This window comes from Anabrus simplex, chromosome 1 (genome assembly GCF_040414725.1).
Source record: "Anabrus simplex isolate iqAnaSimp1 chromosome 1, ASM4041472v1, whole genome shotgun sequence".
NCBI classification, from domain to species: Eukaryota; Metazoa; Arthropoda; class Insecta; order Orthoptera; family Tettigoniidae; genus Anabrus; species Anabrus simplex.
The window spans coordinates 1,445,306,597-1,445,332,940 of record NC_090265.1 but is presented as its reverse complement, the minus strand read 5'-3'; the positions used below and the strand labels follow the sequence as shown (position 1 = coordinate 1,445,332,940).

At 37.3% G+C, this 26,344-nt stretch overlaps 1 protein-coding gene across 3 annotated transcripts in view; it reads right to left on the bottom strand.

Annotated features, from left to right (window-relative positions):
* Positions 1–26,344, bottom strand: part of l(2)09851 (WD repeat-containing protein 1 l(2)09851) — a 194,839-nt gene that overhangs the window by 134,470 nt on the left and 34,025 nt on the right. The window contains exons 1-2 of one of the 3 annotated variants that reach the window (XM_067137930.2): positions 18,168–18,443; positions 16,602–16,735 (exon numbers count right to left, since the gene is read on the bottom strand). The exons of 1 other annotated variant lie outside the window; for it this stretch is intronic. In XM_067137930.2, the coding sequence (XP_066994031.2) occupies positions 16,602–16,735; positions 18,168–18,177 (144 nt within the window). In that variant the 5' untranslated portion in view covers positions 18,178–18,443. Of the gene's footprint in view, positions 1–16,601; positions 16,736–18,167; positions 18,444–26,344 lie in introns of those variants that run through there. One more of the 3 variants, XM_067137928.2, reaches the window with a different exon arrangement.

The following is a 26,344-nucleotide window of genomic DNA, read 5'->3' as shown; positions in this document are numbered from 1 at the left end:
TAAGGTACTTTCCACGGTAACTCTTAAGGACTCCAGTGTCCTTTGTGAAGCGAATGAATTTGGAGTATCTCTGAGAACATTCTGCCATTTAATTAATGTTTCATGTGCCTGTGATCCTTTATACAGTGCTTGAGTGGGAATAGACGAATTTAATGCGTCAATCAGACAATTTAAATCGCTTGTGAAAATTTCCGTTTGTTTACTGTCTTCTAAACCCTGTGTTTTAATACCCCGATAGAATGCTATACCATTAGCGACTGATCTACTCAATAGTTGAAATGCCAGTCTTACATTCATTCACTGAAATGAATTAGGATCCAAGTGGGCAGAGATCAGTTTGTAGCAAACTTTCAATCCGGAAAATTCAGGAGACGAGTCACATTCGTAAACTTTTCTGTAGAATGAATAATCAACAATATTGCCATTATAATTAACCTGTCCTTTGTCATGAAAATGATTTCTTACACATTTAAATATATGTGGCGCGTCTGAAAATGCCCATAATTTTCTGTTGGAGTCAGGTGGATTGGAAATATAACATTTCAGATTCTTTATGTTACCAGATATTCCTAAGCATTTCCACTACTTTTTATTCGACTGGCTACCATCCGAAGTGAAACCAATGATTCGGACACCTACTTGCTCTAATTGTATGATGACTTGAATGAGAATGTTTGCAATGATATCACCAGGGGTGGCGTTCCGGCTAGCATATATCGCTATGGGTTGTATCCAGTTATATAGAAAAGGAACAAACATAAAAACTAGAGCACGATTTGAAAACTGACCCTTGCTTTTATCTTCAGTAAATTTCCCCAAATAAACAAAGCCATTCACTTGCAACGATTCCGAGTTAATGCGAATTTCTTCTCGTAACTTCACCTTGTAATAATCGTGGTCGCCACGACATTTACATAATTTGATTGCCCACCCGAATTAATTGTATATATATATATATATATGTATCACATGTAATTTTATTAATTATTAACGTCCATCATCATCATTTATGTAATTGTACGTAAGAACGAGATATAATTTTTAATTGTAATATATTTGAATATTCCGTGGTAATGTTAAGACAGATCTTGCGCTAACAGGCTACTTGGTGTCTCGTAATAGTCCAGGAAGGTTAATTTTGGATGGTTCTTGGAAACGTACGCAACAACAAGAGGAAGATACCTAATTTCGTTGTTGCGACGCTAAATTACCACATATCACATGCTCCTATCAGGAGGGCTTTTTCTGTCAAGGACAGACACTTCATCTATATATCGACAGGGTAGTGACGTATATCGGCTCTCATTGGAACGAGATGTCATGTGACACCAAGGGAGGAAGTGGGAATCTGAAGAGGATTTATATAGATCTACACGGCGTGGAAGATCATTCTTCTTCATTCTGATTCTGATTTCATTCTTCTTCATTCTGTATTCTGCATTCTGCATCCAGCTTTCTTGAGTCTCCATTTTCAGGTAGTCCACGGGCTTTTAGTCACTCTGCTTTCTGAGTGCATCGCTTACGATGTGCTTATACTCAACATTTCTTATCGGCTCTGTGAGACTTACTCAGATTATTTAGAAAGACAAGTTCGTATAATATAGAAGGACTGGATGTTTTCCGTTCTCTCTATTCAATTAATTCCGATGTGGAATTTCATATTGTAAGGCTAGTACTATGTTTTTGGTACTCAGCAAAATAGGGAGTGATAGATTCAGGGTGGAATCCATTCCATGAAGCAGATGACGAGGATGATGCTGTTGGAAGAGGGACGACAATGATCAACCATGGAAGCAGACTACGAGAAGATCAACTCCGGTGAACATGAGTTAGCCCTGTTATCGCAAGTCCACGAGTGTAGTATTGAATTGTAATCTCTGTCAGTAATTTTAATTTTGAATGAAAAAAAAAAAAAAAAAAAAAAAAAAAAACCCACTCGTTTTTACGTAATTTCATCTTTTTTTAAATAAAACTTTTTTCTTTTTACATCGTTAAATAATTGACTTTTTTGTAGGTTCCCTTTGTTTTTCCACATGGTATTTAATGGTTAGTATCCCTATACCTCACGACCGAGATAGTCTCATTAAATTATGTTTAGTACTTTTTATATCTAAATTCAGTTTCAAATTAAATTTAATTTCGAAGCCTGGCGCCCAGCTTGCAATTGTTTTTAATTATCTATATAGGGTGTTTGATCCGTTACAACCTCGTCTAACATCAACACCCCTAAGCGTTCATGTTCCTCCTTTCCTTTAAAAAAATCTGCTATGGCAGTGGTAGCATGCTCATTTATGCCGTACGAACATTTTAGGCCCTTCACCAAATTTCTCAAGTGGGATTCAGAAGGCAAAGGCAGCAAGTCATGATTTAAACAGTGCCGATAACCCTTGGGAGACTTTATTTTCAAAAGAAGTGCATCAAGAAGAAATTCATCACTATATCTCATTCCTTTTTTACTTTTCGCTTGACATTTCTTTAACATTGTATTGACTATAATTTTCTGTTTATTGCTGAGAGAACCGAATTGTTTTGACTCAGTGAAATTTCTCTTTGATTTTATATCAGAAATGTCTTTTTCAAGCAAATGTATCTTAGCTTTAGCGACATTGAGTTGATTTTGCGTTCTAATGAAATTGCATTTCTGATTCTTCATCTCCTCTTTAATAGCGCAATTGTTTTCCTAGCATCTGCGACATTAGAGCTCACTATCACTGATATTTATGATCTGTTCAGGGCTTTTATTAGAGAAATCTCTTTGTGTGGATTGCCTATTCGTGGAGGAGTTGCATTTCTTAACTGCCTTAGAAATATACTTGGGTAGATTAGGAAATATGTGAGGAAATGCTTCTGGTTTTAATTTCCAGCACTGTCTTGGTATCTCTACTCTTTCACCATTCACCGCAAACGAGTCTACTTTTACTAGAAAGTCATCGCAAAAATGAATGTCATAAACGAAAGAGTTATGAGTTAATTTTCGGTCTTTTGTATGGATAGCCTTCTCCCATTTCAGTAAAACACCACTCTCTTTAGGGGGCCTAAAGAAATGCCTACCTGAAGACAATCGGTCATATCCAGATCTGCAGCCGGGTACAAAACACGAGGGCATGATGTGATAGTTTCCTCCCGCACTGATATACGTTGCCTTATAGCACAACAGCGACAAAGACCGAGATATTACATAAAATCAGCTTCATGGTCCGTATCGCACTTCAATAGATTCACAATTAAGTATTTATTTATTTTCCACCTAGTCGATACAATGATTGCTTAAGGCAATTTTTAATGGTCAAAAGTGGTACATGTTTCGTATATTATCAACATCTTCAGCCACATAACACTGTTTAGATGAAAAATATATAAAATTGACAAAGTAATGCTTTAGAGGAAGTGACCTTAAAATTAACATAAGATTGACAAGATTAAAACAAACAAATAACTCAAGAGAAAATATATAAATTATTTCTACAATAGAAAGCAGTCGTCAAGGAAACACTTGTACAATATTCCATAGAGAAATTGTCCTAATAAATATTCTTTTCTTAATAATTCATGAAAAAAGATCAATTGATAAATTAATAATTATACAATTTATAAGTAATTATCGAAATGAAGAAATCCTGATATCACAGTGCGGCTCTTATTATTAACATAGATGAAAATATAACTACTAATTCCTAGTTGTCAAATCTTATTAAGCCTGCTTTCCTTTGGAACAGTAACTCCTGTCATTCTTTCACAGTTTTGCGCCGGGTGTAATATTGATGATGCGTTCTTCCTTGCTCTTGCACCTGAGGAGGTGACAGCAAGGAAATTCTTGACACACCTATCTCCCCCGCTCCTCCACCTCCTCAGGTGCAAGAGCAAGGAAGAACGCATCATCAATATTACACCCGGCGCAAAACTGTGAAAGAATGACAGGAGTTACTGTTCCAAAGGAAAGCAGGCTTAATAAGATTTGACAACTAGGAATTAGTAGTTATATTTTCATCTATGTTAATAATAAGAGCCGCACTGTGATATCAGGATTTCTTCATTTCGATAATTACTTATAAATTGTATAATTATTAATTTATCAATTGATCTTTTTTCATGAATTATTAAGAAAAGAATATTTATTAGGACAATTTCTCTATGGAATATTGTACAAGTGTTTCCTTGACGACTGCTTTCTATTGTAGAAATAATTTATATATTTTCTCTTGAGTTATTTGTTTGTTTTAATCTTGTCAATCTTATGTTAATTTTAAGGTCACTTCCTCTAAAGCATTACTTTGTCAATTTTATATATTTTTCATCTAAACAGTGTTATGTGGCTGAAGATGTTGATAATATACGAAACATGTACCACTTTTGACCATTAAAAATTGCCTTAAGCAATCATTGTATCGACTAGGTGGAAAATAAATAAATACTTAATTGTGAAAGACCGAGATATTTAAAACATAACACTTCTCACACAACTCAATCGTGAATACACTAATAATGCAAACTGTCAAAACATCTCTGACAGCGACAATAATGAGCAATAAAAATTACTACATCTGAAGGCAAATATAACGCGGGCTAATGGCCAAGGGTCTCTGTTGACATCGCAATCGCCTGTGCTGCCACCAAGCGGGTGTCCCACTAACCTCTTGAGCTCTCTTACGGGCGAACGGAGAAGATGTCGCACTTCTTCTTCGATACACTATGCTAGCGGCTTAACAAAGGCGAGTCCCCTTCGCTCTTCCTCTACCTTCGTCGTTTATGACACGCCGCCAAAGATTAAGATACATTATAAGCAAAGTGGGCGGTTTGGGTGCGGAAACAAAAGAAAATACAGTAAATTTGTTTGAACATGAGAATTTCTTTCGTGGGAACAATGGAGAATTAAAATGTCCACGATGCCGGTATCTGGTGTTTACTGTTGAACAGTCGTTTTGTCATTCAGTTGCTTTTGATTAGCCATGGAGAACAAAAAAAGGAAAAGTTATACGAGAAGTGGACGCTAATCCACACAAAACAAAAACTGAAATCACTTCAGACTTAGGGATTGCTTATACCACGCTATGTACAATCGTCAGTAAAAGAAACGCTATTTTGGACGAGTTCTTAAAACTGGGTTCAAAATGACCAAAACACAGCCGTCAGCAAGAAGGATGGTACGTAGATTTGGAGAAAGCACTTTTCACACGGTTCCACCAAAAGCGGGCTGCAGCTCTACCCATTAGTGGAGACATGCTGTAGGCAAAGGCGATAGATTTATCTGAAATGATGATTATCGCTGCTGATTTCAAGGCTTTGTCAGGATGGTTGCAAAGATTTAAAGATCGTCATGGAATCACAGGGAGAACAATTTCCGGTGACTCAAAATCTGCGGATGACGTTACAGTACAACACTGGAAAGAAGAGGTTCTGCCGGGTATCGTAAGCGATTTTCAGCCTCCAAACATCTACAACTGTGATGAGACCGGCCTATTCTACAATCTCATTCCTAATAAAACATTAGCTGAAAGAGGTGACTCATGCCATGGAGGGAAGAAAAGTAAAATTTGTGTAACAGTACTTCTCGGCACGAATGAAGATGGATCTGACAAACTTCCTCCACTTGTGATAGGAAAATCGAAGAATCCAAGGTGTTTTAAGAGTGCGAAAACAAAACTTACGGAATACGAATCCAATGGAACAGTGGTTGAAAAAACTGAAAAAGAAACAGAAGAAGATCCTTCTTCCTATGGATCAATGTGCAGCATATCCACCTCAAATCGTTCTGGAGAAAGTCCGAGTGGAATTTTTCCCTCCTAACTGTACCAGTGTTCTACAACCGCTTGATTTGGGCATCATTGCAAATTTCAAAGTGCGTTATAGAAAAATGCTGGTTCAACATTTAATAACACTGAGTGATGCAGGAAATGAACCTCCATTAATTTGCTACAAGCCATGGATTTTATTTTGGCTGCCTGAAAGCAGGTGTCTTCCTCCACAATCAGCAACTGTTTCCCTAAAGCTGGTGCCTTACTAGAAGAGGCTGTCTCTAATGATGATTATGGGGACGAAGTTTTGTCTGGCAATGAGCTAACGCTACCAGAGGGTGGAGAATTCGATACTTTTGTGCATTTCGATGATAATCTGGCTGTATGTGGAGAACTACCGGATGAAGAGATTATTGCTGACATACGCCAACAACGCGGCGATGATGGACCAGCAACAAGCGATAGTGACATTGGAGGTGGAGATAACGACTTGAATCTTGACCCCTGAACTGTGTGAAGTGTTAAGTGCAATCGAAGTGTGTAGGCATTACATCAGTGTGAAAAGTTGTAGTGAAAATGCTTTGAATTCATTACTAAGTTTGCTAAATGAGGTTTATAATCTTAATGCTAGAAAAGTGAAACAAGCCAAACTATCTTATTTCTTTACAGCTGGACCAAGTTCAAAATAATATTTTCTGTCTTAATGTATTTATTATTTGCAAGGATTTACACATTGGTCTATTCTACTGGTTTTTCAGTAAATATGTGATGTATTACATAAGTCTGATTTCTAAGTCATTCTGAGTTACAAGTAGTTTTTACTCTTCCCCTTGATATACGTATAAGTCAGGTTCAACTGTATTTATTAAATTACTTAATTCTATTCCTTTCTTTACATTACTTCTACAGCATAACACTAACATTTTTATATCATCCTTACATAACTTTCAGCTGCCTATAACCTTATCGCCACTCCATAATTCACCCAATTTCCCTGAATGTACCTCTCTATAATCTTTTTAAACAAACCTGCTTAACTTATTAGTACCACTGAGGTTCAAGTGAAGGTTATTTGAGTACAAATCCCCATCTCCTATCCTCCATCAGGGTCTACAAATCTCATTCCCAGTTTCCCACGTACCCACTCCATAGTCTCATTTAAATCCCTAATCACCTTCCAGTCAGTATCTCTCCTACACGATATTCTACTAATAACAATCTCTGCTCCTGTAAACTTCTCCTTGCTGCATTAACCAGATTCCGCACATCCCAAAAATATTATGACCTGTAGCTGCTTACCTTACATTGTTGGTACCAACATGAAAAACTACCATTTCCCCTTACCCTCCACATTCTCTTCTATTTTCTTCAACATTTGCCTTAACCTAAATCCTGGGTAACACTACCCTGGTTCCCTTTCCTCTGCACACCTTCCCCAAGTGTCCCACAGTGGAAGCCCCCAATGACCAGACTCCTGGAATGTCCTTTCTGGAACCTGCTTCTGTGTCAAAATAACCAAACATACTGTGACAGGTGTGTCATCAAGAAAGAACAGCAGAATTGCATTTTTGTCATCAAGAAAGGACAGCAGGATTTCATTTTTGATTGTAATATTTTGTATTGTGAGAAATGAAGAAATAAGAACTCTGGACTATGCTGGAATTATTTTTCATGTAACTGGAAGAAAATATTAATTTAACTATGTTTGTAATTTTTAAAAGAAAGAATGTAATTTAGGGAAACCTCAAGAATGGAACTTATGAACTTTATTGTTAACATTGCAAGAGTGATTAAGTGATCTGTATATCAATATGTAATTTTGTAACATTTGAAATATGTAAGGTACTTTAATTTTGAGACATCCTATACCACTGTTGAAATAGATGTTTAAATAGGAATATTCAAGAAATTGTTAACTATCTTAATATGACCATATATGGTAATCCAAAGTGGTTGATTTAAATAATGAGATTTTCTATTGGCGAAAAGAACGGGAATCTAGTGAATTGATCTTATTGGTTGGTTGTGATTGGGCAATTTCCGGCCTTCTGCCGGCTGCGTGTGCGGGCTAGGATTCGGCTGATCTATTCCATCTGACCATCCCCGAGTGTGGATGCGCTCGAGGGTTTCCCCTCCCGGGAACCCTTCCTCCTTATTGGTAAGTGCCATTTCCATGCCAAGTCAAAAGTTTCCTGATTTTGTTTGATTTAATTTAATTCCTTTTGCATTTCGGTATTTTCTTGCTTAATGTCATTTTCAAAGTTTTAAGTTTAACGTGTCTGAGTTTGCCCTAGTTTCCCGCTGTTTGTAATTTTAATTCTTTCACCTGCATTTTTACTCAAAAGCCTTTGTAATTCTGCATAAAGCCTACGACGTTAAACTTGTATTTTTCATTTGTTTAGCTGATCTGTATCTGTCGTTGAAGAGATTTGCTTTGCGAGTTACTGTAATTATTAGTTGCTATGTTGTTTAACTTGTTTCTTGTAATTTTTCGGTTGTTATTTTCAATATATCACGTCAAGGGTGATTCTTGCAAACCTTTTCTCCCCCATAACGCCATACCTTCCCATGGACCTCAATAGGGATCCTGCACCTTCCACAATCCTTTCTTAGTTGTCATTATTAGGCCTATAAGCCTTTACCTCGTATATGAGCTGATTTCTTGATTTACTAGTTTCATTTCCATATTGATAGTTCACTTATGTATAGACAAGAAAGGGTTCCACCTTATCAATACAATTTTATTACCGTAAGAATTAGCTTACAGGACCGGTTTTGACTTTAAATAGCTGATGATGACTAAAGTCGAAACCGGTCCCGTAAGCTAATTCTTATGGTAATAAAATTGTATTGATAAGGTGGAACCCTTTCTTGTCTATACATACATGATCTGATTTTGCATATTGATAGCTACCGTCAAGTTTCCTAGCTTAGATTTGAAATCTCCACCACTGCGTCATTTTACTATTTCCTTATTCACATTGAGTGTCAATATTATTATTTTCTATTCATAGTTTCGTACTATTATTATTATTATTATTATTTTCCAAGTTAATTTTTATTTTATTATTATTATTATTAGTTCATGTAGGCGTAATTATCTCGATCGCGGCTACACATACCCTTCCATTTTTTACTACAATATTTTTTTTTTACAATTTGATTTAAGTCGCACCGACACAGATAAGTCTTATGGCGACGATGGGATAGGAAAGGCCTAGGAGTGGGAAGGAAGCGACTGTGGCCTTAAGGTACAGACCCAGCATTTGCTTGGTCTGAAAACGGAAAACCACCTTCACAGCTGCCGAATGCAAGCTGACAGCTATGTTACTAAAAATTTGTATGACTGCCAATTATGCTTGCCATCATGTTGTCCTTAGCTGACGTTTCACTACATTCACCCACCTCATTTGATTCCCTCCCCTCCTGGTCACCCCTATTCTTGCTGACTGTTACAGTACCTGCCTTCCTCCACCCCTTTTCTCTCACCCATGACCCTGTTCCATCTCCCTTTTCTATCCTCTACTCTGCATTTCCTTTCCTACTTCTCCCCTCCTCTGCAACAGTTCCCTGTTCCTCATCTTCCCTCTGTTGTTCTACCTACAGTGACTCATACTGCTTTGTCATCAATATCTGTCTGGAATTCCTCCCCTGAATAGAGACCTTAGTCCTTTCTTTTCCCTTAAGGGGGGATGTAACCGAGAATGCATTGCTGGATTTAAAAGTTCACTGAGTCCACAATATAAGACATAAAAAGACGAAACTTTTCATAGTTAATTATAAATGATTGGGCTATTATACAACAAACAATAACTATCTATGTTATAAAAATGGCACCAGTACAGTCGGTTTAAAAAGTTTGTTACTTCCCCTTGTTTAGGTACACTTTAAAACAAAACTGCAAAATACTCTGGGTTGATTTTTTTACACTTTTATGTACATGACATTATCTCTAACTTTATGAAGAATTATGGAAATACAATCAGAAATGTATTTTTTTATGGTAATTTGAATTTAGGATGTTGTAAACGATAGTAAAAAAATCAATGTAAATGCTTGCAGATTGAACAAATGATTAGATAGAAGCATAATTCTTCATAAATATGTGTACTGTCACTCAATAAACAGTGTCTAAAAATTTCAGTACTTTAGTTCTTGGGGTTTCAGAGAAAATTGTACCTTTGCGATGAAAATATTGAAGTCGAGAAAACAACACTTGAAAGTTGGTAATGTACTGTTACTCACATCTGAGGTACTTTGCCTCTCAAAAGCTACCACAATGATAAACCTGGTCTTCATCTTCATCTTCTCGTGCTCTCCTTCTGGACCTTTTCTCCATTTTGCTCTGTTTTTCCAGATGAATTTGTGATACCTCTGCCTTGTCAATCCTTCGCTGGTCAATTTCTTGGAGGGAGTGTGTAGTGAAAACACCAGGATCCATTCCAGCCCTCTTTAGGACTTCAATTCTACCCATGTTCCCTTCATTAAAATACAGAACAGCATCATACACTGCTATATTCAACACCTTCAAACCACAAAATGTTGTTTTAGGGCATCTCAACCAAACCAGATTATTAAAACTCTCATTATTGTTCTGAGTTTTGCCATGCAAACAACGTTTCAGGAGTTCTGGATCAGCAAGAGACCTAAATATGGGCTTGATGGCTAGCATCACAGCCTCTGGAAGTGAATTATTGTGCCTATAGGTTGTGCCTCTGTTGTACTTGCACCACCCTTCCTTTGGACACAGATTGTGCACTGGATTTTTGTCAGTGGATATTTTGTGGAAAAAGGTAGCCCAAACAGCAGTTTTCATAGCATCAACACTGCTGTTGTTTTCTCTAATTGCCTTTCCATAATAAACCTGAAAAGAGTCTATTTCCTTCTGGGTAAGTCTCCCTCTCCCACCAAGTGGTTTCCCATCTTCTAATTTTTGGCCTTTACTTTCCTTCAGTAAACGACGCAGCCTGGATCCAACTCGTTTCTGAACATGGCCCACACATTCTAACTTGGTCACCTCACAGTCATATGGTTTACTGTCAACTACAGATTTAAAAGATTTAGAATCACCATCACCTAGGTAGTAAGAATATCTAACACCATACATATTTTGTGAGCGACAGAACATTTTCACTACAGAAGCTGGCTCCATACCACCACTTGATCCACTGTAATTTTTGTAACAAACATGAGAGTGTTTTTCTTGCCATTCATTCTCTAATTCAGTATTTTCTAGTTTCTTCCTAACAGAACACTCATGACAATATTTAGACATTGTCTCAACATCTATAACTTTCCCTGAGTCAATGCTGATTATGGATGACACTCCATAGAGAGAAGTGTGCCCACGCTTCATCCATGAACCATCAACTGAAACACAGAGATCTGTTGGAACCTCAGTGTTCTCCTCCAACACCTTTAGTTCAATTTCTCTGTCTTTTACAATTTGTTTCACAGCCACTGCCATGCTTTCCTTGGCCACATCACTGACATCTTTCAAAATATGTTTGTTTATTTTATCAAACCTTGCAATGGGTGGTGGCATATTCATCACACCACAAAATATATTACAAGCTTCCCTACCTTTCCCTATACATCTCATACCATAAGTTAATCTGTAATTACAGTCATAAATACCAGAGGATGTCTTTGAAGATGTCTCAAATGATGACCTGTTACTGCACAATTCACAAAAAATTGTCAGTTCACAAGCTAAACCTACTCTCTTCTCTTCTACAACACTGAGACACATTGAATTCTTACAATTGGGAACATGCATCATTTTCAAAAATATTTTTTTTGAAAAGTACACCAATGAAATAGTACGTAAACGTATTACATTGTGGTATGTTGCCTTGTTTTCTACCATTAAAAAAATATTTAATAGTGCCTTTCCGCAAGGCGAGTGAAACGGCCTCTGACGTAAGCGGCGCGCTGTGACGTCACGATCCAGTACCGCATGGAGCTCTACCAGCCATTGTGCATCAGCCGTTGCTAAAAGCCGATTGTTTATTATTCATGATAGCGAATAACTTCGAAATGACAGAAGAAAGGTTCAAAACAGCACAGTCAGACAATCTACCATGTATAGATGTCATCATTCTTGAAAAATGTGACTTTTGTGGCCGCAGAAATTAGCGGATAACAAGCAAGTTTGTAAGTGGCGTCTTTTATATACGTGCAATGTACTGTAACCCATAGTATTAGGATAACAACGAACCTGGATAGATATCACATCACTTTCAATATTTCCTTCTAGACTGATTCCCCTATTAAAGAATAACATTACATTTTCGGGCTTTCAGCATTAGTAAAGTAAGAAATTGGATTTCAGCACTAACATAAACATATAGGTAGCATTATAGTATTAGTCCGCTTCTGTGGTGTAGTGGTTAATGTGTGCCACTCCCGGAGGCCCGGTTTCGATTCCCGGCTCTGCCATGAAAGTTGAAAACAAATAGTACGAGGACTGGAACGGGGTCTACTCAGCCTCGGGAAGTCAACTGAGTAGAAGGGTTTCGAATCCCACCTCAGCCATCCTCGAAGTGGTTTTTCGTATTTTCCTACTTCTCCTCCAGGCACCTAAGGCCACGGCCGTTTCCTTCCCTCTTCCTTGTCTATCCCTTCCGATCCTACCATCCTCCAACAAGGTCCCTGTTGAGCATAACAGGTGAGGCCGCCTGGGCGAGGTAATGGCCCTCCTCATCAGTTTCATCACCATACTCAAAGTCTCACGTTCCAGGACACTGCCCTTGAAGTGGTAGAGGTGAAATCCCTCGCTGAGTCCGAGAGAAAACCAACCCTGAAGGATAAACTGATTAAGAAAGAAAGAAAGAAGGAAAGATAGAAAGATCATAGTACTGTAGGTCTATAACCTATCATTTCTGAAAAAATATATATTTATGGTTGGGGCAACTGGCCTACCCACTTCCGGGGCCCATGAAAGAGAATTAAATATCTTTGTGGAGGGAAAAAGTTAAACATTATAAAGATAAATATGACTTCATCTAGTTTTCACAAGTTGGGCTGAGTGGTTCAGACGGTTGAGGTGCTGGCCTTCTGACCCCAACTTGGCAGGTTCGATCCTGGTTCAGTCCGGTGGTAGTTGCTCAAATACCTCAGCCTCGTGTCGGTAGATTTGCTGGCACGTAAAAGAACTCCTGCAGGACTAAATTCCTGCACATCGGCGTCTCCGAAAATCGTAGTAGTAGTTAGCGGGGCGTGAAGCCAATAACATTAATTACATTTGGCTTTTAACAAGCTGAGCATATCAGGAAAGAAAAGTGTCCTGGTGACATTTTAGTCGCTCAATACAGGAAAGTCTTTGGGTGCTGTGACTTTTACTTTTTTGTTTTTGCTGTTTGCTTTACGTCACACTGTCACATATAGGTCTTATGGCGACGATGGGACAGGAAAGGCCTAGGAATGGGAACAAAGCGGCCGTGGCCTTAGGTACAGCCTCAGCATTTGCCTGGTGTGAAAATGGGAAACCACGGAAAACCATCTTCAGGGCTGCCAGCAGTGGGGTTCAAAACCTTCTATCTCCCGGATGGGAGCTCACAGCTGCGCGCTCCTAACCGCACGGCCAACTCGCGCGGTATTTTTACCCTTCGGTTTATTGACTTGGCTTGTATAACCTAAAACTTAGGCTAAGTTGGATAATATTTTAAACACCTGCATCACTATTTTCACCTGTGTGCAATTATGTTATTTATTTCATTAATATTATGATAATTATTATAATTGAGCATTGTTAACTTATAAGACCCCAACAAACAAGCATTGGTTTTGTGTAGAGTTATACATTTGTTAAATTCACGTTGTTTCCTTTCTCTTACACACCTATTCTTTGTTAGATTATAGAGTGTTTAGATATAGCCTAAATTTCTTTACCAATTAAGCTCTTCAATAAAGACATACATAACTGTCCCATGCCAAGATATATTGGTAGAATTAGAGCTGTCAAAATGGTTCATAACCCCTTTGATTTATTATCTTGACATGGATCACCCAAAACATAGGTTAGATGTAATTGAAGCATTTAAATAAAGCATCATACATTAAAATTTAAAGTTTTACCACTAGAACAGCTGACATGGAAAAGTGATTTGAAAATTCAAACAAATTCATCTTCAAAAATCTTCAAATAAATAAACTGTAGACTTTTCCGATATATCACCAGCATTTCTCCGGCTCGCCAAAATCCATTTCTCCCTAGTTTTAGCGTCTTTGGAACATGTATAAACAATTTGTTTGGTATGGTATGCGATGTGCTATTGCACATCGGAACTCTACACCATTTATAAGTTTTCTGCCTCACTGTCTGCGCAGGATTCATTTTAAGTTTAAAATATACCACTCAGATTATTATCCGATGTATAGACCTCGAATTTAACCATACTAGACACTAACGTAAAGTAGAAACGCGAAGTGTATCCTGCTTCTCACAGCACACTATGTGTTATTTCGTCTGCTAATTCAGTCAACCTGTACGATGACGTCAGACCAATGAGATCGCGTACTTGCGTGACGTGACATTTTCGTAGATTTTTATCATGTTTGGAGTTATTATTTGTACATTCTGATCACATTTTTGAATTCTGCATGAAATTTTGAATCAGATTAGCATATTTTTAATTAAAACCCCGGATCATGCATGTTCCCTATTCACACACACACACATGAAGCACTAATAGCCTGTGACAACAATTTCAGATCAATCAGTCTATATCCAGAGGTAGAAAACTGTTCACCTTCAACTTGTACCTGGCCACGAAAGTCAGAGCGAAGTTTTGTAAATGAAGTTGATAGGTTATGTTCTTGAGCTGACAGTTCTGATGGCTGAATTACCTTCCTTGTATGAACATTGCCCTTGAATTTCTGTTTCTTGAAACAGGATTTGACTCTTGGCATGTTTAATAATTACTTCACAATCACAAGTGCAGAAAAAAGATCACACTTCAACAAAACCTCATGTAGGCCTAAATATCAACACATCTGTAGCATGGAAGATTCCAAAACAAAACACACTGCTACCTAGTGCCAAAACTACACATCATATTCCAAAGAGAACACATCTATGGAGATGTTCCATAGAGAAAAATAATTTTATGACCAGTGAGTAGAATATAATAAATATAAGATTATTGAATGACATAAAATGGGGTGTGGCTATATGTATGCAACATATTATATAAATTATTTTTAAAAATACTTCTAGTTGAGTTATGAGCTTGAAACTTTCACACAATATATATATATAAGACCATACATACGGAAAAAATATTTTTCAAAATTTCGATTTTTTGACCCCTCGTCGGTTACATCCCCCCTTAAAACATTAGCCCACATGTCTTCTACAACTTCCTTCCTTCCTTCCCATCCATTTTGTACACCTACCATACCCTGTATATTGTTTGAGGGAGACCTACGATCCTTTCTGTCCTCTGTGAGAATCCTAATAATCTTCCTCAAACTCTCCAACTCCTCCCCATACACCTTACTGCCCACTCATACCCACAGTCCCTAGACCTGCATTGCTTAGCCTTCTTTATGTAAAAATCAAATACCATCAAAAATAAAATAATATTCAGTGAATTAAAAAACAAAGGAAAGAAATATTGTCTAGGATATTACTCAACGAACATACGGCATTAAAGTAAGCAATATAATAACTTACAAAATCACTACAATACTACTTAGGTTTATATTAAAATTTTCCACTATGCACTAACAAAAATATAAACTGCCATTAATTACTGAATATCACAAGGAATACACAAGAATTACACAACAGTAAAGAATGCAAGAAAGATATTACTGTATCTAATAAAATAACTACAGTACACTATAATTATGAACTGCATTTAAGAGGATCTTAATTTCAACAAGTTAATGGAAATAAGGTAATAGCAATGAGGTTAAAACTAAATACTTAGAGAGATTGTTACAGCTATTACAGCTACAATTATTCTACTTATGCATGTCCTAATTTTAAAATAATAGGAATAACCGTTTAACTGGAACTAAAGGAATGTGCTTACACAAAATACGTAAATACTTAGACGAATTATTATTATTATTATTATTATTATTACTTCTACTACTACGCTGGCCCCGCGGTGTAGGGGTAGCATGCCTACCTCTTACCCAGAGGCCTCAGGTTCGATTCCTTGCGAGACCTGTATCTGAGGTCTGGTTCATGGTCCACTCAGCCTACATGATTACAATCGAGGAGCTATCTATCTGATGGTGAGATAGCAGCCCCAGTCTAGAAAACCAAGAATAACGGCTGAGAGGATTTGTCGTGCTGACCACACGTTACCTCGTAAATCTGCAGGCCTTCAGGCTGAGCAGGGGTCGCTTGGTAGGCCATAGCCCTTTAGGTTGTTGCGCAAAGGGGTTTGGTTTGCTTTATTAATATTATTACTACCACTAGGGCCTACATTGTGAAAATGTAGCAAAAGGTCGTAGTCCTTAGAGCTCTGAAAACTTTTTTTTTTTGCTATTGGCTTTAAGTTGCACCGACACAGATATGTATTATGGTGACGAAAGGACAGGAAAGGGCTAGGACTTGGTAGGAAGCGGCCATGGCCTTAATTAAGGTACAGCACCAGCATTTGCCTGGTGTGAAAATGGGAAACCACGGAAAACCATCTTCAGGGCTGCCGACAGTGGCTCTGAAAACTAAGGCATTTCCTAGCAAGAGAGTGCATACATAATGACCATTAACACTTTACACAGCTTCGTTTAAGGGATGTGACAGATTCTCCTGATTATTATTCAAGCAGGACCTTTCAACAAAACACATTAATTACTTGAATATTTAACTAAAATGCTCAACAGGAAATTAGAATATGATTTGCATACCTTCATCACCAGAAGACTGTTTGTATGAGTGTGTGGAGCCTGAGTACCAGCCACCAAATATGCTGTTAGTGGAAATGACTGCCTTGCTTCACCCAAATTGTCCTGGATTATATCAAAGCTTAAACAAGGAGATCCTGTAAAGATAAAGATAAAATTACTATAAGAACGTTCACCAGCGTAACTAACGTTTTTACGGCTGGCTTTTAAATGAAGTTTGAAGAATTCAAAAATAAATTGTCAACTTATTAGGTCATGTTAAGTATATTATATAGAACTAGCTGATGTACCCGTGCTTCGCTACGGGATTCTCAGAAAGACTGACTTGGTGGTTTTCATAACTGAATTCAACATAGGTCATTACAAAAACGTCAGTAGGAATGTAGCAATTGAAAGCAATGTTATCATATAAAATACTCGATCAAATGAAAAACCGCACACTTTCTCACTTTCAACTAACAGTACTATGTGCCGATCTAAGAGTCCAAAGTTCCAGAGCTGGAATAACCAGGTTGCAGACTGCCGTGAACACTCCTCTGTCATTATTCCGTTAAATATGCACACTACTAATTCCAATCAGTGCCTCAGAGTAGGGACTGAATAACTCTAATACTATGATGAACCAGTGTGTTACGTACCAGATATATCAGAAAATGTATGAACCAGAGGAATGGCATGCTAAAGAAGAAAGTTATCTTACTCCCCAGCTACTTCCTGCCAATATACAGGCAGGCTGTTACAGTCGGTACGACCAAGCGAGTTGCCCGTGTGGTTAGGAGCGCGCCGCTTTGAGCTTGCATCCGGGATATAGTGGATTCGAACCCCACTGCCGGCAACCCTGAAGATGGTATTCCGTGGTTTCCCATTTTCACACCAGTCACACCAGGCCGTACCTTAAAGCCAAGGGCGCTTCCTTCACACCACTATTCATTTCCTATCCCATCGTCGCCATAAGACCTACCTGTATCGGTGCGACGTCAAGCAAATTTTAAAAACCTTGGTACGCTGCAGTAATCCTATCTATCGGGGATGAGAGGAAACAGAAGACAAAAAGCACATCACAACAAACAATGGTCAATGTAATGTTATTGTTGATAAAGTTTATGAGCTTTATATATTGCAGGCCTTCACATTAGTTTTCTTTCGACTCTGTGATATTAGGGTGTCTTACAAAATTATTTATATCGTAGACTGTAGTTCCTTATTCTCAGACTTTACATACCGATTTTCACTAAATTCTGTTTACCCATTTTCTCGTGACTCGGCGCTGATATGGACTTAGTAACAAAAATTCAAATTCATGAATATCTCTGATTATATGCGGTACAGTAACAATGTATAAGACATAAGTGATCGGAAAATTAAAAACTTCTTACATAACTACTACTAACTTACAACATAACTAAAGTTATGTTAGTTATGTAGTATTTATCGATACGACCACTAATAACATAAATAACTTATTTGAGAATTACATTTCAGGCCTTCCCCTAAACTACCATTTCACTCAACGTGAATAAAATAATTTGTAGCCTAGATTACAGTGGTTCATCACCCGACATTACATACCGATTTTCATTAAATTCTCTTCAACCGTTTTCTATTGATGCGTGTACAGACAGACAGACAGACAGGCAGGCAGGCAGGCAGGCAGGCAGGCAGACAGACAGACAGACAGACAGACAGAAATTACGGAAAAGTAAAAAATGCATTTCCTTGTTACTGTGGACATGGCAGATACAAAAATATCATTCATTTCAAATTCTGAGCAATGCACAGGCAAAACACTTATTTTATATATAGATTACATTTCAGGCCTTCCCCTAAACTACCATTTCACTCAGTGCGAATAACATTATTGATAGCCTAGATTATAGCGACCTATTCCCCGACTTTGCATACCAATTTTTGTGAAGATACGACCACTAATAAAATAAATATTTGACAATTAAATTTTAGGCCTTCCCCTAAACTACCATTTTTCTCAGCGTGCATAGCCTATATTGTAGCGAATTATTTCCCATCTTTGTCTAGCGATTTTCATTAAGACACGGCCACTAATAACAAATATTTGAGAATAAAATTTCAGGCCTTCCCCTAAACTACCATTTCACTCAGCATGATTATTATTATTATTATTATTATTATCATTATTATTTCTAACACTTCTAGTGTTAAGTTCATTTTTTCAAAGTATAAAATGAAGGTTAATGAAATAGAAAAGTTAAACTTGCGATATGTTCTCGTTGGATGAGAATTACACCATTATTAAAAACAGAAAATTGGATGGAGGTTTGTAATCCGTTGTATACATCATACTTGTAGTCTTTACCAATCCCCAAACCAATGCTGAATCGGCCAATTTGTACTGGTCTGTTTGTTATTTAAACATAGTTAAAAGGGACACGAATATTAGTTATATAGATGTTGGTGTGCTGTTTACTACAACGTTATGAATGAATACAGTATGTCCCTTTTCATGTCATGCTTTAGTAACTAGCTGTGATTGTTGCAGTACATACCGCATTCATCATACATTCACAAAACAGTTATTGATGGAATTTCAAACTTTACACTGGAAAAGATACACAGGGTAATGTTTTGCCTGGTATTGGAAGTAGTCACCTGGCAAGTGAAAAGGTTGTGCTTGAGTTGTGCCATAAGCTTCAAGGTGAATGGAGAACAATTTTTAAGGACAACTGGTATAGTTCACCTGAATTATTCAGAACCCTTTTAAATAATAATACACATGCAGTAGGTACAGTTAGATCAAACAGGAAAAATATACCAAAGGTGTTCAAGGACTGCAGTCTCATGCATTGGGATTTTAGCAATAAAATTGATGGACAAGAAAGCTGTTCATATGTGAATAACTCAACATATTCGGCCAGATTTTGTGATTGTGAAATAAAAAACTGAAAAGGAGAAAATGAAACTCAACATTTCAGTGGATTACGGCCAGTTAATGGGCGGGGTCGGCGTTCATGACCAAAGTTTGGCATCCTATCAACTTCTGGAAAAACTATGTGGCAGGATACAAGATGATCTATTTTTACATGCTGGATATGGCTCTACTGAACAGTTTCATTATGGGGAGATTTTGAATCCTGGAAAGAAGCAAAGGGACTTCACATCATTTCATCTGAGCAGGTGCTGTCCCAACCAGAGGAACACACCATTGAGGTTGCAGGGTCAACAATGGGGGGACACTGTCCTTCCAAAATTGCATCAACCCAAAAGAAATCTGTTCCTTCAAGGTGTTGCAGGGTCTGCCCAGCACGTGGCCTTCGCAAAGAGTGATCGTTTGAATACCACAGATGTGGCGTTGCCTTTCACGTGGAAGTGTTTCAAGGTCTACCACACTCAGATTGACCTTTCCTAGCTTTGTGAAGACTGGTATTTATATTCATTTGTATTCCTCTACAATAAATCTCTACTAGAGTTAAAAATCTCCTGACAAATAATGGCGTTACACAGATAAGTTTTAGTAAGGTTCAACCTTTTCAATACAAATTACAAATTGTATAAGATGTTATCTACAACATTTATTTAATAGTGGTACCGGTATCAACATATACGAATGCCATCATCATCAGCCTAAATCACACAAATCACATAAATTGAGCAAGTACATATTAAGTACAGGGATACAAAATATCATACACTATTTTATACCAAATAAATACATTGATTAAAAGTTTTAACATGCTTTAGCTGTACCATCAAACTTTCTTAAATCTATTTTTTACATTCTGATCATGTGAAAGTCTTTAAAAGTTTCTTTTCACTGTGTGTTAAAATTAAAGTGATATAGGTACTCATAGCAAATACATTATCATCTGATCTTGCTGATCTGTTTACATAGAAATACTCAAATCATCGTAAGTCATTTTACAGTTGCAATTAAAAAAACTTTTAGTGATTATCTGTCAATTCATTAAAACCACTTGTTATTCAAATGTCGTCCAAGTAAGAACAGAAATTTAGTCGATAAAACACTGCTCGTGTAATGGACCTTGTGGGACTACGCGTTTGTATATCTCATAAAACATGTTGTCTTTGAAAGGCTTGTTACGCTTATTAAAATTTACACTGAAAGATATATAAAACTAGCTGATGTACCCGTGCTTCGCTACGGAATTCTACATTGTATACAGAATTCTAGGTTAGGTAGTGCAAGATTGTATTAAATTGCATAGCACTTAACGTTACCCTAGAAACGTGACGGGGAAGTCACCAAACGTCTTTTCTCATATGAAGACTGGGTTAGGGAATTTTCATTGTAATGGTAGGCCCCATTGCCTACCATCAGTCACAATCAGGTTGGGGAGTTTTTATTATAACGGCAGACACTCACTCTTCATCCGTCTTTTTACATCCTCAGAAAGACTTTCTTAGTAGTTTTCTCAACTGAAATGAACATAGGTCATTACAATGATGTCAGTAGGAATGGCATGATTAAAAACAATGCTTTCATATGACTCAATCAAATGAAAAACCACATATTTTCTCAATTTTAACGAACAGTACTACACTGCCGATCTAACAGTCCAAAGTTCCAGAGCTGGAATGACCAAGCCACAGACAGCCGTGATCCATGAACACACTTCGTCTTATTTCGGCCAGGTAGAGGTGTCGAATAGTGGAGACTCCCAGGGCAAAAACTATGCCCTTTTACTAATATGTTTCCTAGGGTAACCCGATGAGTAGGAAAATCTCACTTAACTACACAGGCGGCGGAAAAATCTGACTTGGAGGCAAATTTTTCTTCGAAGCCAGAGGATAACCCCCTCTTCGCTGCTAATTTGGAATAAAATGAATGTAGAAGTTAATAAAAGTGAAGAGGAAGAAGCTTTTCTTAAGAAATGGCTCTTTTAGTAAATTGTGTTGCTATAATTTGGAACAGGCCTAAATTGTAATTCTAGACCAGGTCATACTATTGCTACTAATACTACTACTGAGTGAGCCTCTGCCTTAAGTGTGCACACAGCTCATTCAAAACAACGCGTCAGAGTAGGGATCGAATAGCTGGAATACTGTGATGAACCAGTCTGTTACGTACTGGCAGTATCGGAAAATGTATGAACCAGAGGAATAGCATGCTAAAGAAGTAATTTTTTAACTCCCCAGCAATTTCCCACCAGTATTCAGTCAGGCTGTTATACTCGGTACGCAAATCAAAAGACATGCACCTGGCGAGCCGAACATGTCCTCGTACACTCCCGGAACTAAAAGCCATACGCCATTTCATTTACTCGGTACGCAGCAGTAATCCCATCTATCTGAGTTGAGCAGCAGCATAAGAGACAAAGAACATCACAACAAACAATGGTCAATGTAATGTTATTGTTGATCAATGACATGCGCTTTGAATATAGTAGGCCCTCACATTTAGTTTTCTTTCGACTCTGAAATACCTCTCTTATCATAGTCAGTACGGCAAAACTGAATAAAACATAAATGATCGGAAATTGTATTCTCTATAACTTTTGTTATGTAGTATTTTTCGATAGGACCAAATACATAGGTATTTAAAAATTAAATTTTAAGCGCCTTCCCCTAAATTACAATTTCATCCAGGGTGAATAAACTTGTTTATAACTTACACTGTAGTTTCTTATTCCCCGACTCTATATACCAACTTTCATTAAATACTTTTAACCCATTTTCTCGTGGCTCGGCGTTGATATGGACTTGGCAACAAAAATATGAATTCATGAATATCTGTGTTATTAATGCCGGTATGGTAACAATGTATGACATAAATGATCGGAAACTTAATTCTATATAACTTTCGTTATGTAGTATTTATCGATACGACCACTAAAAATATAAATATTTGAGAATTCAATTTTAGGCCTTCCCCTAAACTACCGCTTCACTCAGCGTAAGTAAAATTACATATAGCCTAGATTGTAGTGGCTCATCCCCCGACTTCACATACCGATTTTCATTAAATTCTCTTCAGCAGTTTTCTTGTGATGCGTATACATACATACAGACAGAGAAACAGAAATTATGGAAAAGTAAAAAGTTAATTTCCTTGTTACTATGGACATGACCAATACAGAAATACAATTCTTTTCAAATTCTGAGCAATGTACGGACAAAACTATTATTTTATATATAGGTTGTTTAGTATGAAACGGTACTGTTTAAATACGGTAGTTGTTTGTTGTTCTGTTCTTCTCTTTGGACGTAATACAGATGATCGAAAATTTCTCAGTCCAGTTGGGAAGATTTGAAGAAGCTTAAAGAGAAACCAATCCAAAAGAGGAATAAGTTTTAAGGTTTAATGGGCCTGGACATGATAATAGCGTAAGTGAATACGGTATATGTGGCTCACCTTAGACAGCATGAGGAGAAGTTTGACCTGTGAAAAGGAGGTGCGGACTAACGTACTGACACGTGGAGTGTAGTGAGGCAGATTTTGGGCTGGAGAGGAGAAGGGCGAGTGGGATGGGGAAGGGTTGGGAGGAAGGGCAGGGTTTAAGGCGGGTCACGTGAACAGTGTGGTGAGGGTTGGTAACGTGATAGGGTATTGTATATCATGCAGATATCTGAACGTCTAATCGGAAGATCAACACACCTAAAGACTTTAATTAAAAAATCAAGGAGGATATTGGTTTTTTCCTGAGATTTCGTTCAGGTTCGAATTGGAGTTAAAGAACTGATCCAAGTGAAGGAAGCAACTTTCTGTGACATCGAGAATGGGGCCTATGTTTACATTCATGAGAACCTCTAAATCTTGCTTTATGCTGCTGTCCGACTGCCGAATATCTATTATATTTTCTAGCATTTACATGCTCCATGTATCTGATTTTGAAGCTCCTCCCGGTCTACATTAACCAATTTCAACATTAATAAAGAGACTTCAAACCTAATTTCCCCTTCGACTATATACAAGAGACTACAATCGCTCCTTCCAGCTAATATTTAACACAGCTGCTTACCATCAAGTACTCTTCTTCACTCGTGCTTTTAGAAGACTACAGTTTTATCTCTTTGCACGAGAGTTCCAACAGTGTAACCATTTTTATATTATTATGAACACCACTTGTTCTAAGCAGCAGAAACTTCCCTTTACTAATATTTTAAAATTGTGTTTAAACTCCACTCGGAGTTATTAACTACATTCTTCATCATTATCCTGACGCTTGAACTGTTCAAAACACAATAATTTTATCTAACACTCTCAACCATCACAAGGCCCCGCATTACTTGTTCCAACGTAACAATTTTTTATAAACTTCACTTGAAGTGAGCAACGGTAACGTCTCTTTACTAGCTTTAATATGTTTTAATAGTCCATTTGGAATTATCAACTACATTTTTTTCTTTTATCATTCAAGATTTAATTTCTTAATTAAAATCCCATTTTATGTATTGAATAGGTTGAATAAAATTTTAATATTTATTTGACTTCATTGTACATTTCAATACGGACCAAAACATGAAAATTATAACATGTAACATACCACATAGTTGAGTAGCTCTCCTTCTTTCTCTCAATTCTACCCAGCCCAAACTTTGCAACATTTTTGTAATGCTACTCTTTTGTCGGAAATCACCCAGAACAAATTGAGCTGCTTTTCTTTGGATTTTTTCCAGTTCTTGAATCAGGTAATCCTGGTGAGGGTCCCATACACTGGAACCATACTCTAGTTGGGGTCTTACCAGAGACTTATATGCCCTCTCCTTTACATCCTTATTACAACCCCTAAACACCCTCATAACCATGTGCAGAGATCTGTACCCTTTATTTACAATCCCATTTATATGATTACCCCAATGAAGATCTTTCCTTATATTAATACCTAGATACTTAAAATGATCCCCAAAAGGAACTTTCACCCCATCAACGCAGTAATTAAAACTGAGAGGATTTTTTCCTATTTGTGAAACTCACAACCTGACTTTTAACCCCGTTTATCAACATACCATTGCCTGCTGTCCATCTCACAACATTTTCGAGATCACGTTGCAGTTGCTCACAACCTTGTAACTTATTTATTACTCTATACAGAATAACATCATCCGCAAAAAGCCTTACCTCTGATTCCACTCCTTTACTCATATTTATCATTTATATATATATATATATAAGAAAACATAAAGGTCCAATAATACTGCCTTGAGGAATTCCACTCTTAATTATTACAGGGTCAGATAAACCTTCACCTATTCTAATTCTCTGAGATCTATTTTCTAGAAATATAGCAACCCATTCAGTCACTTTTTTGTCTAGTCCAATTGCACTCATTTTTGCCAGTAGTCTCCCATGATCCACCCTATCAAATGCTTTAGACAGGTCAATCGCGATACAGTCCATTTGACCTCCTGAATCCAGGATATCTGCTATATCTTGCTGGAATCCTACAAGTTGAGCTTCAGTGGAATAACCTTTCCTAGAACCGAACTGCCTTCTATTGGACCAGTTATTAATTTTGCAAACATGTCTAATATAATCAGAAAATATGCCTTCCCAAAGCTTACATACAATGCATGTCAAACTTACTTGCCTGTAATTTTCAGCTTTATGTCTATCACCCATTTCTTTATATACAGGGGCTACGATAGCAACTCTCCATTCATCTGGTATAGCTCGTCCGACCAAACAATAATCAAATAAGTACTTCAGATATGGTACTATATCCCAACCCATTGTCTTTAGTATATCCCCAGAAATCTTATCAATTCCAGCTGCTTTTTTAGTTTTCAATTTTTGTATCTTATTGTAAATGTCATTGTTATCATACGTAAATTTTAATACTTCTTTAGCCTTAGTCTCCTCCTCTATCTTGACATTATCCTTGTTAACCAACAATCTTTGCATACTGCTGACTGAATACTTCTGCCTCTTGAAGATCCTCACATACACACTTCCCTTGTTCATTAATTATTCCTGGAATCTCCTCCTTGGAACCTGTTTCTGTCTTAAAATACCTATACATACCCTTCCATTTTTCACTAAAATTTGTATGACTGCCAATTATGCTTGCCATCATGTTATCCTTAGCTGCCTTCTTTGCTAGATATTTTCTAGTAAGTTCATTCAATTTCTCCTTACTTCCACAGCCATTTCTAACTAATTCTTTCCAGTCTGCACCTCCTTCTTAGTCTCATTCTCTATTATAATAAGGTGGGTTTTTTCCATTCCTTGCCTCCCTTAAAGGTACAAACCTGTTTTTGCCTTCCTCAACAATTTCTTTAAACCCATCCCAGAGTCTGTTTACATTTTTATTTACCATTTTCCACCGATCATAGTTACTTTTTAGAAACTGCCTCATGCCTGCTTTATCAGCCATACGGTACTGCTTAATAGTCCTACTTTTAAGACCTTCCTTTCTATCACATTTATTTTTAACTACGACAAAAACAGCTTCATGATCACTAATACCATCTATTACTTCTGTTTCTCTAAAGAGCTCATCTGGTTTTATCAGCACCACATCCAGGATATTTTTCCCTCTGGTTGGTTCCATCACTTTCTGAATCAGCTGTCCTTCCCGTATTAACTTATTTGCCATTTGTTGGTCATGCTTCCTGTCGTTTGCATTTCCTTCCCAACTGACATCTGGTAAATTCAGATCTCCCGCTACAATCACATTTCTTTCCTTGTCGTTTCCTACATAGCTGAAGGAGTGCTCCAAGGTGGTTCAAGAAGAGAAAAAGAAATGCTGGCAAAAATTCACTGAATTCCTGCAAGAAGACACAACCGGAAGGAAAAAGATCTTATTCCAGTG